This window comes from Vanessa atalanta, chromosome Z (genome assembly GCF_905147765.1).
Source record: "Vanessa atalanta chromosome Z, ilVanAtal1.2, whole genome shotgun sequence".
NCBI lineage: Eukaryota > Metazoa > Arthropoda > Insecta > Lepidoptera > Nymphalidae > Vanessa > Vanessa atalanta.
Genome location: NC_061902.1, coordinates 16,086,009 through 16,103,287, shown reverse-complemented (window position 1 = coordinate 16,103,287; position 17,279 = coordinate 16,086,009). Strand labels below are relative to the sequence as shown.

Below are 17,279 nucleotides of genomic sequence, written 5' to 3'. Positions count from 1 at the left end.
ACAGCGAAGGCCTTTATCGGTTAGAGCTAATAGGTTTGCGTGGTACTCGAAGTACGAGTAAAACTTTTCCGCGCTCGCTGTGCTATGTCCGTGTATATTCTACAGGTGAAATTTGTGGGCGAAGTATTCTGCCTTCAAGTTCAATACAACAATGCAATCGGATTATGAGGGCGAGTAGAGTGCACGTTTTATAACTTACTCACTATGTGTGTGTATTTTTATAGTATGTCGTCGTTTGAAAAGGCAGTCGTGACTTGACGATTCATGAAAAGTCTAATGATTAAACCGTAGTTACTACGAGGTTAGTTATCAAGACGGCCCTAGTGCATTAGACAAGTAGGCCATTCCGCGCCAGTGGATGTCGTTAGGGCCTCTAGTTTGTAATTTAGCTGTCTCACGTCACACTTCATATTGTAACAGCAATATACAATAATGCCACTTGATAGAATAATTGACCGATGCAAACTGAAACTTGCCGCAACACTGCGCTATTAAATGCTTAACAATGGATGATAATTATATACTACTGTAAACTGTTGATTACGCGTTTGTTGAAGTATTGAAGTAAGACCAGAATGTCTCGAGTGTCTAAAACATTTACCGTTTAATGAAGATTTATAAAATACCAAAAACTAAATAAGCACTGATGATTTATTCCCCTTCATTCGTTGCGGCCTTCAAGCCGACCTTTGATTTACAAATCTAAATAAACTTATATACTATATTTCAAAATGTTCACAGAGTGCTGCAAGACATTGTAATTAAAATTATATAAGAATAAACCGCGACGACGAAAAACAAAATAATAAAGATCGCTGAAGCGGTTGCGAAAGACGTAACGCAATTTTGACGTGTCACAGAATGTTACCGGTGGGATTGAGATGGAAACTAAGCAGATTAGGACAAAGTCGGTTTGAAAAATGAATTTCTCATAAACTTGCTAGAGTTCCGACTACGCCGACGCGTCGATGTAAATGTTCCGATCGTATCGAATTTAGGATATTGAAAGTCAATTATCGAATATTGAGTATCGTACTCCAAGTAATTGGATTATATTTGATAATTCCACACCAGCTAACATATTTTATTATTTGTGGACGCCCGTATACGTTATTATAAATTTAGAATGTAAGCCATTTGAATGCTCGTCTCGCGCGAAAAGAGAAACCAATTGATCATTAGCTTGAACCTAGAGTCCTAAGGTAAAGATATTTTTCTGCGCAAACCTACGCACGACTGAAGTCGCGTATAAGAAATACGATATTATATAAACGTGTCTAAAATTAAAATCGAATAACGTCTTCTACCAACTTTGTATTACAGACGTTCTTTAGCGAACTCGAAACGTCTGGTGAGTGGGGTGCCTCGCTTACGTAGGCCGTCGTTTGCTTCGTCATGTCACAAGTAAATTATTTCTGTGAGAGTGTCGCTGCAGCAATTTGAAAAGAACAACGTGCCTACAGTCAAGAACGTGCAAGAAACTTTGGAACTTCTGTTTTTAAATCATACCAGTACTATACAAATTTATGTAACTCAATACGACGTTGTTTAGTGGTTACGGGTGCAGATCTTGAGATCTTGCTTCGCTTATATATTCCAACCACAATAGAACAAAAGAAAAATAAACACATTTGACATCGTTTGATATCATTGGTCGAGATTTTGAATAATCTATGATATACATTATGGATTCTCGAAAACTACACTTTGAATATCGGCGAAGTTTGAAAGTACATTTAAAGTGAAACTTCGAGTAAGTTTGAATGAGAATAGTGTATATTGTATCAAGATATATCTTAATAAGAACTATCTCTACTCTGTAGTACAAAATATAGTAGAGCTGTAAGGAAATCACATGGAATATGTAAATCTAAGATTTTTTATCTCGATTGGCTATAGTTGTATTTGAATCGCCTGGGCTATAAAAGTACATTTCTTTTTACGCACAAACTTTTGAATTATATCTCCTAGCTGTTTAAGTGAGTGCTCTACTTATACCTACTTTGCCTTTAAGTTCATACTTAAAAACGTGCGAGGTAATCGTATATCTCTTTAGATATATTTTGTTGTATTTGTCCGACTTCAGTTTGTAAAATAATAGAGAAAAAGGAGACTCGTCTGATTTTCTACTATAATTAATTAATACAACGTTCCGTGAATAAGATGTCTATTTCTCTGTCTCTGAAGTCGACATTCTTGCTAGATATGACTAATTAATCTTTACTTTGATGTTTGTAACAAAGTTTATTCCTAGAAATATAATTTCCTACGCCAACATAAGTTCTACAATCGACAGCCCATTACCCAAGTCAACTCTAATACTGGAGGACATTGGAGCTTGGAATTACAGTGCATTGAAACTCACGCGGGAAAAAATGTAATTAAAATAAAATTTATGTTATTGTTTTATTTCTCAACCTAACATTCTTAACCTGTTCCGTCAAAATTTATGCCTGTTAGTAAAATTTAGAACTTGTACTGTACCTAATAATATTTATACGTTATTTATTACGGCACATTGCTTAAAAAATTACCAGTTCATGTTTAACTTCAACATTCACCGGGTGGCTGGTTGGTTTAGTAGAGAAAACTATACAAGGTGGCTCAGTAATATTAATTAGTAAACATTTAACAGTAAATACCTAAGGGATGTAATGAGCTTTACTGTTGAACTAGCTATTGAAACGTAGACCCGGATCGTCATTATAGTAATCATATACGGAACGTATGCGTACGGAGTCATATGAATACTTTGTAAATGATTTCCAGGAAGTATTAACAAAATTATCTGAGAACGCTTTTCTTATCTGAGAGTTACAATATTTGAAATGATTCTTAGAGAAAACTAGAAGAACTGAATTGCAGAATAACAATTGAACTAATCCACAGCAACATTTAAATAGTATTGACAATGCTTATTTCAATTCTGTATGTACATACCGCGCCGAAAGTCAAACTACTACCGTTGAACATTTTATAAAACATAGTAAATTGACTAACATTTTTAAATCAGATAGTAGTCTGGATCGGTTATAGCGCAATATGAAATGCTGATCGTAAAACATTGCTTTGGATGTTCTGATTTCTTATCTGCGCATTCAGATTTTCTTTCATCTCTGCGAAATTTCATGAATTGATGTAACTAGCTGGAGCTAGATCTCCCGTGGCTCAGTGTAAGTGGGGTGCTCTTTCTTTAATAAAATGCTCTCTCTGATGTAGTACAATGGTTTAATGTCAATAAATTACTTATAAGTAATAAAAAACTAAATGAATGAAATCCACTGATCCACTGGCGAATTACTTGAATCTGTATAAAATAACATAGGTACTTGGAAGGGGTTACATTCTCGGAATCCTCTGGACCAATATACGTTTAACAGAATACTGAAGTAATTGAAGACTGTCTGACGACGCGTATGAAGAGTAACATCATTTCATCGTCAAAGAAAACGTAACAAGAAATTGTTATCTGCCTGTCTTGTCTATTACCAAACGCGCTCGCTTCCACATTGTAATAGTAGTCCATTGTCGATGCAGCCAGTAATTGTCAGACGAGACTTTGATGTGAAGTAGTATTTTATTTCAATCAATAAATCAACCTTTTATACTGAATTGACAATTTTATTATATCTTTATTACATGGAAAGGTTTACGAAAAACAGATGGAACTCCAAACTTGGCCAAAAATTAATCCAGATCCAACAAGTCGCATGTCACAATAGCCTTAAGTATGCACATAGTATGAATGTTTTGAGATGATATATATATTGAAACACAGGCATCTTTAACAGTCAAAAATAGTCTTAACTCCGGTTTATCATAGTTCACGCGGAAATCCGGATGGAATCAAATAATAAACGGTTACTCATGTAGTACATACCCCTGACCCTGCTGACCCTTACACGCCTATACGCTTCGCTTTATAAAAAAGTTGTACCTCCTACTAAAAAATTGCTTCAAACCAGAACGTAATGTTGTAACCGAAATTTACATATAACATTATAAGTGCGTCAATATAATGCAACGATTATGTTCAGGTAGTAATAGTAATGAATTTTGACCTCAGCTTCGATTGGGACGAGCACAAATATTCAACTCAATATAATATGATATGAAATAAAACAAATGTCTTGTCAGAGTAGCGGCCGTCGTATGTAAACATTGCAGGCTTCCTTGACATTACAGACTTACTTTTGTGGAAACCTTGAGCCTAGGTTGCGATGTTATCTGCTCGTCTCCGGCTACCTATGCTCATGTTGCTCAGAAACTAATTAAAGTCGCAGGGTTCGATTTCGTCTATTCGTGCTAAGAAAATAAGTATTAGGTATTATGTATTATAAGGCCGTTTACACATGGATTTGCAAAGTTCAAAAATCAAGGAAATTCTGGTTATATAATGTAATATTTAATTTCAATGTCTCGAGGTTGTATGAGATATGAGGTAAAACTAGAAAGACATAAGTTCAAAGTTGACGCGACGCCGCCGTCGGCCACTCGAGGCGGTGGTATTGATTTCATGACAAATGTATGGCAGTCGTTCGATATTTTTGTCACCTATATTATATTAATATCTTAATAGTATTGTTTCGTTATTTTGTGTTAAAAACAACGAAAATTAAAAATAAAACAATTCTGAAAATAAAAATTATTTGCTGGATGTAAATTATTTGGTTAAATAAAAAGTTACAAATTCAAATATCAGCACATTATAAGTATGTCCATGCTAATTTCAGGAGAGTCTGAAGCAAATTACGCCATTCTTTGATCGGAAGATGTATTAGCTGAATGTTTACATTACAGGCAGCTGATTGAACGGCGCCGTTTAGTAAAAAGCCTAGGCTGCTGATTGAACGGCGCCGTTTAGTAAAAAGCCTAGGCTGCTGATTGAATGGCTCATTAAGCTTGTTGTGGGCCGCTCCGTGGACTCTCTGGTACGGATGCTACGTCGTTTCCAGGCTGATTACTAATGGTTAATATTATATTTTCAACTTCTGTCTAGCGGAAGATACACTCTATACCGGAAGCGGACGGGCAATGAGCTCAGGATTTACTGTATTTGATAGAATATCTTGAAGGACAAAGGACAGGAAACACAGTCCGGTTTCTAAGAACTTTATGTTTACTTTTCTCAGCGTTTTAAAAGTGGAAAATCGCTTCACAAAGGAATCTTCCGATCTTGCGCTGCTTTGCTTTACCTGATATATTTTCCTTTTATTATATTATTTTCATAAACAACCTCAGCGTGTTGTAACGCTTAGTGTTTGTGTTTTGCTTAATATTATGACTATCAATATATTTTCCCCCAAATTTTTTATATTGGTATTATATTTCTCGCCCCTCATGGTGGCTCTATATTACATTTTAATATGTAGCTTATCATTCAAAGGTTTTTTTTAATATTTTTATTTTTATACGTTTAATCTTTTAAATAAAATGTTCGCAACACGCTTGTTTTGTTGAAACGTATTTTTAAAAAAACATATCACATTTATTTTTTATGCAATCTGAACAAAATAATACAAGAATAACAAGAAAATTTCATTCGAACATGAATTTCCACGAATACGCACAAACGACCGGTGCGACGGGTCGTCGTAAGTAATATGTCATTGACAACAGGTGTCGTATGAATATTAATTAAATATCATTAACCTTAAGAAACCGATGACCGACAGAATCGAATTAAAGGTCATATAAATTAGATAATATACAAAATTTTAAGTTTTAAAAAATTTATATTCATAACTCAATAAAGTATTATTTTATCAATAATATTTTTGTTAAATTATGCAACATTCGAACTTATTAAGATATATTTAAGATGCACTCACAAGGTCGAGCGCCGCCTCCGTGAAAATCAATAATTCTATTTAAATTCTAGTGCAAAAGTGCCGGTAATAAAGACTTTAATATCCTTCGATACGAAATAGGAAAGTGAATCGTGATAAAACTATATCTCCTCAGAGTCGGAAATCAAATGAGATGCAAATCATTCAAGTAAAGCGTTACCTTCTTACTTTAAATCCTATGAAGCAGTTTGTATTTAGGGATTCTTTGTTAAACCTTTCCGTGATCAACTAATGCAGAACGGGGGTTTTATTTGTTAGTTTTATTAATTACACACATATCATGTTTCGCCACATTTAAATTCGCATTGCTAATGAAGCATTTTTATGAAATTAAATAAGTATAAATTATTCATAAAGCCAAGAAATTTTGTAGCAATTATTGTTAGATATGTTGGTATAACACATATACACATAGCTATAAATGGTTTTCTTTTATTTATTTATGTTATTTGCATGTAAAAACAGGCGCATATTAACGTACAACAGAGAAACATGTTTTTGTAAATAAAATACCGCATAGACGAGACGAGGACACGAATTTAATATCACAAATTATAATTAAGCAAACTCTTTTTATAAAATCTTATAACCTAGTAAATGTATAATTAAAGTATAATTGTAAATGCTTTTTGGTTCAACTCTTAAGATAAAATATATTTTTACATTTTTGCAAAACTTATTATGGCAGTAGATATTAATGTATTATATGTCTAAATAAGTCTTATAATGTAACAATTATCGCCTGAGCTTCCTTGAAGCAAGGTAAGAAGCGGGTGGAGTGGTGGTACCGCCTGAGAATATTCTAACTTTGAACGGGCTGTTTTCAAATGAAGTAAACTTAAAAGGCCTCAATGTAGCCTTTGTAGGATTCAAATATAAGTCAAATATAGACTGCGTGGATTTAATAGTGGGTGTAGGATCAGTTGTAGTTTGTGTAACGAAAGACGTAACTTTAGATGATGGTACTATTCTTTCTGTCGTGGGCGCTAGAGTAGTCGGTGCTGAGGCTCGGCTTGTTGTCGTCCTGACCGTTTGAGGTGTCGATACTGTCGTCTGAATATAACGAGGACTATCCCAACTGAATCTTGTAGATGAGCCAGACATTTCTATCGATGTATTCGTAGTTTGAGTCTTCGGTTTATTTTCATACTGCTGAGTTTTTATAGACGAATTTTCATCCACAGAACTAGTCGATTTGATTTCCATTATTTCCATAGATTTATTAGATTTATTACTGATCGTGTAAGTAGCTGGAGTTGTTGTTTCAAGCAATTTGAGTTCACGTCGTTCGCTCTTGTTTGAACTATTCATAGAAATGTTATAATTATTAATATTTAACTTTGCGGTATCACTTTTATTTATTCGAGTGACCGTCGGTGAAGTGGTAGTACTAGAAGGACTACCAAGTGTTGAGTGGTCAGGAGTGTTGTTTTCTGGCACGTATCGAGATTTTCCTCTCCTTGAAGTAATCGTCTTCGGTGTAGTTGTGGTTAGACTACTGTTCTGTTCTGTGGACATTCTTCTTTCGGATGACATCGAACTTCCGAGTGTAGTACTTATTCGTGGCGTAGTTGAGACAAAATTGTTCACGTAATTTTGATTGTATCTCGATAAGCCTCTCGTTTGATTCGGTATTTCTGTGGAAGACTTAGTCGACATCTTCTGCAAATGTATAAAGGGGTTCTGAGATAGATCAATTTCTACGTACACGTTATTTGTTGGCGAGATTTCACCAAATGATTTTCTAAACACATTATCGTTTATACCATAATTTTTCGTAGATATTGTTCTCGAGTTCATCATCCTTCGACGGAATTGATTGGACTCAATTTTTCTAGGCGATGGTGGTTTTATTCCTATAATAGCTGGATCTAATGTGTTAGTAGAAGGTGTTGTGCGTTCGGAATAACCTTTTTTGGTCAGATCTGGTAACTTCAAATTATCTATGTTGTCAATTTTAAAATTTAACCAATTTAACGGCCTTTTATTGTTATAATAACCCTTTTCAAATTCATTCATGTAATTTCCTTTAAACAATTCATTAATGGCTAGATACGGGGGTTTCAATTTATCAATATCTGGATAACTTACAAGCTGCGGGTTTGTATTATTACGTTCAAAAGTTTTTATGTGCCGCGCTCTGTCATCAAATTTAGCAGGAGTATGTTTTACAGAAGTATCACAATCGATTATATATTTCTTAGCATTATGCTTGCAGTGATGCGGGTACACTACCCAGGCCAGGAAACCGTTTCCTTGAAGACGTGTGTGTTCCTCGTGAATTCGTACTGCGCACTGAACATCATCGTATATATCTTCGTTGCGGAATGCTGAACACGGCACACCACAAGCTTTGCCGGGACCGCACCAGTACAGCTCACTGATTTGCAGCAGCCCGTGGTCGCCGCTATGCGGATTGCGAGCTGCCGTATCGAATCTTGATTCATGGAAAGCGATGCACACCCATGTTGCCACATCGTCCCTTTTCACACCGAATTTCAACAGGTCACGAGCGAGTTCACATCGCTCGTAAATGCGCGCGTTAGCGAGCGCAATTAACGTACCCGTCAACAACACGACACCGAACATTGTAAAGTGCGTTTGCGCATCAGGCATCGGTGCACGCTATTTTACCTGCACCCCCCGCCGCGCGCCCGCGCGCGATCTGTGTCACACCCGTATGTTTACGGTAATCTCAATAGCGGGTCAGGCTGCCGATCATTTTGGAGCACCGATAAATATGTATGGAGTCTGTTGCGCTGCGGGATGACTAGTGATGAGCCTACTACAGGACGCGAGCCCGACGCTTGCGAAGTCTTCGACACCCGACTCTGGTTAACCTTGACAGCTACGCGTCATATCGCCAGTGGTTGTCAACATCGACGCAAATGATTTTATTAAAATCGGTAATCGTCGAGCGATTCTATTTTTAAAATTGTTTTGAGGAAAAGCAAAGGTCAAAACGTGAAACCATCAATAACAAAACGTAGGAAAGATAACGTTAGTCTGCAGGTACGGGATACTATGTCTGAATTTAATACAAGTTCCTTAGAATTTTCTTACATTAATAGCAAAGTAGGCGAGAAATTATCAATTCATCTATTATATATGTTTGTGAATAATTTGACGAATGGAGTACAGTGCTATCGCTAGGTGAGTGTGATGCTACGAGTATTTCCGCAACGGGTCAAGAGGTGAGCCGTCGGCCTCTGCTGCCTAATTTAGAGAGGTCTATGAAACACCAATGATAATAAACATCGACTATTATGAAATTTATAATAACTGTTGCGTGGACTGTAATAAATATATGGTTCAGCTTTAAATAAATATATTTTTCTTTAATTTTAATAAATAAATAATATGTAATTTTTCGTTAAGCATCGCTTGATATAAATAACATTTATATGAAGCTTAATATTTTTTTATTGGAAAACGTTTTAAGATACTTGCTTATTTTAATTTTATCATTATGATCGCGTACTATGTTACGAAACAAAAAATATTGTATGCTTCCGCATTTTTATGCGAGTCTATAACATTAAAATTAATTATCCTTTAAATTACTGTGTAAATTAATTATTATTTATCAATACAGTCACGGTTTTCTGTGTATATTTCTAAGCTATACTTATGGTCTATATTAAGTTTTAGTAGATCGATTAAGTATGTTTTACATATCTCCAGTCACTTTCGTTTCTATACATCTAAGACAGATACGGATTGTAGTTTCAACATCGGCATAAGTTCATCTATAAATGCCATTTCTATTTACATAAAATATTCTTTGTCAACTAAGTTTAGAGCTGTCTACAAGCTTGGACCTCAGCTACAAGTTTGGATCATATATAAAGGTTGAGTCTATAAAGATCATATACTGTTTCGGAATGTACTTTGAAATACTCAACTAAGATGAGAAATCTAATTTGGATTTTTACGATCTCAAATCGTATTTTAAATAATTATAAGTAATGTTGTTTAATTCTGGCACTGTCCGTTTCCGGAATGTTATATAGAATATAATAATGACTATATTTTATTATATTATATTAAAAATATATTTCCAGTTGATTTATTTAATCAATCGAGTTTGGATTTGTGTTTCAACATATATATAGACATGTCTATACTTGTCTTGTGATATGATGACATAATACCGTTTTAGCGTGTTTATCTTTACTAATATTGTAAATGCGAAAGTATCCCTGTCTGTGCTCTTTTGGTACGAAGCAAGCTTAAACCGTACTTGTGCTTGAACGTGGAAGGAAATAGGCTATTTTATACCTAACACCAGACAATCAACTCCTAAAACGCGAGCGAAACCGCCGCGACAACTAGTGTCTCATACATATATCATCAGAATTAACATTCGCTACTAACTTAAATATAAAAGATTGCAATTAAATCAATTGTTAAAATTGGATTTAATTTACTTATTAGCGTTTTTAGTTTTATTCACTAAATTTTCCGTTCGCTTCGCATGGTGTGAAATGTGACTAAGCAACGATCGAGGACATTTTCGAGGAATTCATTTAAATCCAATATATTATATTCACGTAGACTTTACAATAAAGCATTTATGAATCGTCAATATTGAAATATTTTCTTTATTTACTCGACCACCGTTTTGGAAAGCAGCCTCCAGTGAGAAGACACGGAAGGAAACTCGCATGTTGCTCTTTCAAAACAAACCAGATTTACAATAAGATTAGTGCCAACAGTTATTATTCTCGATCAGAACTTCGTTCGAAAGGGAGCTACAGAGATAAAAACATTAGCGTAGTCTTCCTATATTTGCTATTATGATTCAATACATTATTAAACGTATAAAATTTTACATTTGAAATTTACATGGTGTTTCACTTGATTTGTAAAATATAGTTTATTATAGATTATTGGAAATACTAATCCTCTACTTTAACGCAACAAGCGTTTGAAGTGTGTACATTTCAAGAGTAAGCCGTGACTCTATAGATACGCTTTGCTTAAAACCTACTTGGAGAGACTTTACCGTTTAAATTCGCTTTTCTCAAGGAGGTATTCCCTTCTTCATTGGAATTAACTGCTTGAAGTCTCAGAGATAACAATACTTTTTCAACAGTAATTTTATACAGTATTACTTTGATTGGTCTTTGCTTATTTAATTAATCGAATACTTGACTTACAAGTTTTTGTACAAAACCTCTCGCTTCAAAGAAAATACTTGTGATATGTTACATTTTATTTACAGGTACTTATTAGTAAAATGTAACTTTTACTCATAAATGACCTCAATGTTCTTATATACACAGTATTTGAACAATTAAAGACTAGTTCTCGCATTTACACGCGTTACTGCTCGATTTAAAAATATGATAAGCGCCATCTACCGAAATTAAACGACATATTTATTACAGACATTGTACTTGAAGGTACTGTTATAACGGACACGCGTAATGTACAAACATTGCCGAGTTACAGCGGAGTTGGCGCATTTTCCGCGCGACGCGAACAGACAGTCGGACACGTTTTAGAAACATTATTTTGTTTTCTACAACTGTCAGGTCTGGATTTACATTAAGAGCACTCGGGGTTAAATTAGACGGATGATTTTAAAAAATCTCCGCGTTATCGAAAATGATTTTTTTATCTTCTAAAATATAATTCAAATTATATAAAATCATGTACTAATGTTATTTATTTAAAAAGTGTGCATCGATACTTTATCCGCGCGCCAATTTTCGCAGTGCCCACGGGCGCCACTGACGTTCAATTCGGTGACAACGGTTCTTATAAAGTTTCTGACGACAAATTTCTATGTATTCAACTAGTTGGGCATTCTTTTATTATAATTGTCAGTGCATTAAAACGACAATCCTGATGACATTTTCTACGCTACTATCAAGCACTGTATCAAATCTCATTAGATTGCGTCCAGATTTTATTTTATTTTACGAATGAACAAAACATACGCACTGAATATGTACACATTATTAAAATTAATCAATGCAAGTTTCATAAGTTATGCGTTCCTTCAATTACAGGACCACAGCGTGCAATTTACTTACTTGTTATTAAAAAATAATGAAACGCAGTTAGAATTAACAAGTGGGTATCACCATCCACCGTTTAAAATTAAAATAAATCAGACTTTTTCCGCTATAGAAACATAAAATTCGATAAACGCGACGTTTAAAATAAAAATATCAATACAATCTTAGGAACCAGACAGCTAAGTAGACACTTGAATTGAGTACGGGCGAAGTTTAAGTGTAGCGTGTGAAGGGCGGTTTATCTGAGCTTGTTCCAATACACAAGACATTTTATTTATTTATAATAATGTTGCACAGATATAGATAAATATTATTGCTATTTATTAAATATGTCATGCGTGAGTGATCTCTTAAAAGGTTAACAGTTTATAAGTTACCCTAAGCAGTTTGAAACTACTTCAATTTAAATGTATATGTTCAGCAATCTGCGATCAATTGTATTCCACTTCCAGTACAAGTACATACATATATATTAGTTATGTTGATATATATGTTATTTTAACTGGCTTTGGATTAATATGAAGTAATAAATAAACATTTATTTACTTGGTGGCAGGGCTTTGCGCAAGCCCGTCTGGGTAGGTAACACCCACTCGTCAGATATTCTACCCTCAAACAGCAGTACTCAGTATTGTTGTGTACCGGTTTGAAGGGTGACTAAGCCAGTGTAACTACAGGTAGAAGGGATATATAATTTTAGTTCCCGAGGTTGGTGGCGCATTGGCGATATAAGGCATGTTTAATACTTCTTATAGCGCCATTGTCTATGGGCGGTGGTGAACACTTACCATCAGGTGGCCCAATTGCTCATCCGAGTAAATATATCACAAAAATACATGAGAATTATTAACATTAACGCCTTAACTATATACAAATAAGAATTAATAATAGTCACTGTATAGACCGTGGCCGCATATATATGACACGGTAGCTTAATAACATGTCAAGGTATTTGTTAGAAATACTCATTCGTCTTACTGACAGTGGGCACGTTGGATGGACAATTGCGAAATTATTAAAAGTTGAATTTACATTCATTTCGTCACTGGGCAGTCTTAATCACACGGAAAAGCGAGTGATATCACGCGCCCTAATGAGTTGCACTTTATGCACTTTTAACTACCCTCTGATGAAGTTAACGCCGGACTGCGCCTGGATTAGAGCGAAAAAAAGCCTTTTAAAACTATTTGGCATTCATTATTTTTTACCAAAAATTTTTAAGTAGCTTTATTATACTTTATTTAAATCATAATAGAACACAAGGTTTAGAACCTAATAAAAAAAACCTTTAAAAGCCATAATGTCCTGCTTAAGTCCCACTGTTGGACAAAAGCTCCCTTGCTTAGAAGTCGCTACCCACATTAAATTAGTAGTGATTGTATTAATACTGAAAATTATTAATACAAAATTGTTCATTAATGATGTAGGTATATACTTGAAATCAGAATCACATTTCAGTCCAGTTCCTAAAACACGTAACACACCTCGATACAATAGAAACACTGAAATCATCGAACCGATTCAATTTCCATATGCAATCCTGTTCCATGTTTATAAATCATGATCTCACCGAGAGGTCGAAATTACATCTATGGCTTAATTAAAAAGTCAGGTTTCATACGGTGGTTAGTGCTATTGTTTGTTTTGTACTGAAAGTGGAGCCTTCGTTCCCCCAATATTCTACCAACGTTCGATTCATTCGTTTGACTAATAAAATTAGTTCATTCGTTTATTCGTTACGGAATTATAAGTTATCCTAAGGGGATATGTTACATGCTTTTTTAATGGGATACGCAGGTGGACGGTGAAATGAGCCACCTGATGATAAGTGATCACCACTGCGGATAAACATTAGCGGAGTATGACGTTTGAAACTATATTAAAGCAATAAGCAAATGTTAGCATTTAGCACATCTCAGTACGTTTTTATTTATTTTTGAGCGTGAATAGTCTTATATAATTGCAAACTTCATCTACTGGACAGACAGCACGATATGCCCACTGAACTTATGTATTTTAAAATTCGGCTTAAATTGATTTCATAAGAGAATTTCTATAGTTCGATCTAATCTACTTTTGCAGTGTCCATGCATTAATCACATTTCGATTCCTCGGAGAAATTTACCTCCGGAGTTAATTTCTTAAGTCGACAATCTGTCCAGTCCTACATCGTCCTCCCTAGAGCTGTTTGAATATAGTATATCTAGATGTTTTGAAAACTACTAGTACAGTGAGTGTTCATTATTAACGTCCTAGGTGTCCTCTTGATTTGTATCATTTTCTAACTCATGATTAACTTACAAAATTACACATTCAACTTCATTTTGAGTAACACACACATAAACAACAAATTTAATTAAACGAACAAAATTATTGTTAATTATTGGTGGCACTTCTTAGTTAGTCGACAGCCCAAAAAAGGCTTAGTAGCGAATTATATAACTACATATTGGAACTAGCAATTCGAAAGAAACTCGATTTATTTTTGGCATTACTCTCCAAATATTTTTGATGATTACAGTGTGAACGAATATCTTTTTTGTGCCCCGTGGCAACAAGAAACTTAGACCCCGTCCGCGTGTGCATCACAATGGTGAAGTTGGTTTTCATTTTTGACGCTGCCTTTAAAACGGTATCTAATCGGACTTTAATTCGAAGCATTATTACAAATAAATTTTAGTTCCAGCATTTATACCAGGGCTCCATAGAGCGTGGGTTTGGTCCATCTGGGGATATTATATTACGTTTGATTCTGCCTCGGCCTCATAACAGTGAGTTCCAATTAATTTCACATGTAATAGATACGTTAATTTACTTCCCAGAAGCAACAATTACTGCGTATCAATTATGATTCCGTTATATTCGGTTATTTCATTTTAAATTTTACAATATAAACTACGGTTTTCGAGGTATACAATACTATATGGGTACTTATTATGATATTTATATCCTTTCAATTAAAATGTAAGAGTATTATATTTAGTTATGTTACTGTAAAGCGTGATTATCGAGTTTTTCTGATAGCATGCGATATTAGAATAATAAGCGATATTGCCTCATAAGACATCACATCGCCCATTGGCGATTGGGACCCTAAAAATGACACCCTAAACCTATATACATACATACCTATATAATAGCGATATACCACTCACTGATTAATCACGAAATCTCAGATACTAATCACCTACAAACTTGAAATTAGGCTTGTTGGTTCCTTATAGGGTATAGACATTCGCTAAGAACGGATTTAACGAAACTCCACCCCTAAAGGGGTAAAACGGGTGTTGGAAGTTCGTGTTTTATTATTATTTTTTTTATGGCATTGTTTGGCGGACGAGCATACGGGCCACCTGATGGTATGTGGTCACCACCGCCCATAGACAAAGGCGCTGTAAGAAATATTAACCATTCCTTACATCATCTATGCGCCACCAACCTTGGGAACTAAGATGTTATGTCCCTTGTGCCTGTGATTACACTGGCTCACTCACCCTTCTAACCGGAACACGACAATACAGTGTACTGTTATTTGGCGGTAGAATATCTGATGAGTGGGTGGTACCTATCCAGACGAGCTTGCACAAAGCCCTACCACCAAGTAAAATATCGTGCGGGTAAAGCAGCGCACTAACTCTACGCTTTTTTGTTGTCTTTATTATAATCTTCTCTTGAGAAATTCGCCTTATTAATTATAGTGTTTTTTAACAAAACTATCTAAATTCACAAAATTTATTGTATCGTTAGAAAATACTTGGTATTTCTAAGCGAGCAAGTTTTAACGAATTTCTAGGATTTTATTCGAGATATTATTTACCTTATATTTGTAATTATGTTCTCACCTTTAATTACTAAATAAGTGTTCTAATTAGGAAGGTTCGTTATCAATGCGATTATCCATTATTAATTAACGGGGTTTTGATTACGTTGTGGTCGAAACTATATCTAATCTGGGTAATTACTTGTGAACCGTAAAGTATAACTAGATTAACACAATGTCGTGTATATTAATACAAGTGTATTAATTTATTTTACTTTATACTATTTAGATATTTATCTGTATTGATATTATTGGGAAGTGCTCAACTATTGGTAGTGTGGACTTAAGATACACCTAGGGCTGAAGTCAACCGTCAATCTGGCACACGGCAGTACATACCTTATAAATATTTCTTATCACCGATATCATTATCGAGACACACTCCAATAACATACATTCTGTGAAGAACTCTCGCAAACAAGGATGGATTAATTATTTTTAGCTTAGCTTAAAGCCTACTTGTATTTATTCGCCCACGTACGCGCATCCCACGTTAAATTACCTACACATATATTTATTTTATTATGTAGTACGAAGAATAAAGTGAAAATGAGCCATTTATTTAATAAAGTAATAAATTACATTTCGTATTATTTGTAAACGACAGCCAGATTTTTACAATTTACATTTTTTTTGTACTCGGTACGGTTAGAACAGACTGAATATAAGTATTAATTCGGATAAGCAATTGACTGTATTATAATTAATTTCTTATATAAACTTGCCTAACTTAATTAACAATGCCGTAACACAAATTAATCTAATCGCAAAATGTATCTTGTGTAGTAATCATTTATTTATTGAAGGTAATGCAGTAATGCATTCAGACAGAAGTAATTATACGTGGAAATGCTGTTTGCATCCTTGCCACCATTCAAGTATCATGATTTGTACAGTATCTCAATATTTTTTTTTTGTCTAAATTCCTATGTAAATAAATGTATTGTTTTTAAAAAATATATACCATATCATTCCTGTCCAAAGAAACGTGTATAGTTTCCGCCGTCCGTAAGCAAATTTACTTATTTATTCTGCGTTGCACTCCAGCTAACAATGCATTGTTTACGTGATGAAGGTATAAATTATCAGAATGTAGAAATTAGCATGAGGTGCAACAGGCGCCTCGCTCAGCCTGGTGAGTGGGCTTAGTGCTGGCCCGCCTGGGTTGGTAAAAACATTTATTCTACCGCCAAAAGATATATTTTTATTATTGTTTTGTTTCGTATTCAATGGTAAGTGATACTGCAGTCAAAATTGATATAAGACTTTATCTCTTCCAGACAACATTTAGGAAAAGAAATAATTGCAAAATATGTGGACAATATCAAGTAAGTTAATTAATCATTTTCTTTATTGGTACGTGATATGCGAATAAATAGTGGGCTTTAATTAAAAAGGGTAATCAGCACGCAATTTACATTCTTAAATGTTGAGGATATTTTAATACCAGTAACGCTTTCTTAAGATTATCTTCTTGATTTATTTATATATATATAAGTCCAGAAAATTTGTACTTATAATAATTAATTCAAGTAATGTTTTCGATTAACCCGTATCCGAGTGAAAGGTTCGGTAGAAAGT

At 34.5% G+C, this 17,279-nt stretch overlaps 2 protein-coding genes across 2 annotated transcripts in view; both read right to left on the bottom strand.

Annotated features, from left to right (window-relative positions):
- LOC125075985 (sensory neuron membrane protein 2-like) overlaps nucleotides 1-17,279 on the bottom strand; it is an 85,843-nt gene that overhangs the window by 21,107 nt on the left and 47,457 nt on the right. The gene's annotated exons all lie outside the window — the stretch shown is intronic.
- On the bottom strand, nucleotides 6,369-8,578 carry LOC125075984 (uncharacterized serine-rich protein C215.13-like). The gene has a single exon (XM_047687896.1). The coding sequence runs from the start codon at nucleotides 8,463-8,465 to the stop codon at nucleotides 6,585-6,587; it is 1,881 nt and encodes a 626-aa protein (XP_047543852.1). The 5' UTR covers nucleotides 8,466-8,578; the 3' UTR covers nucleotides 6,369-6,584.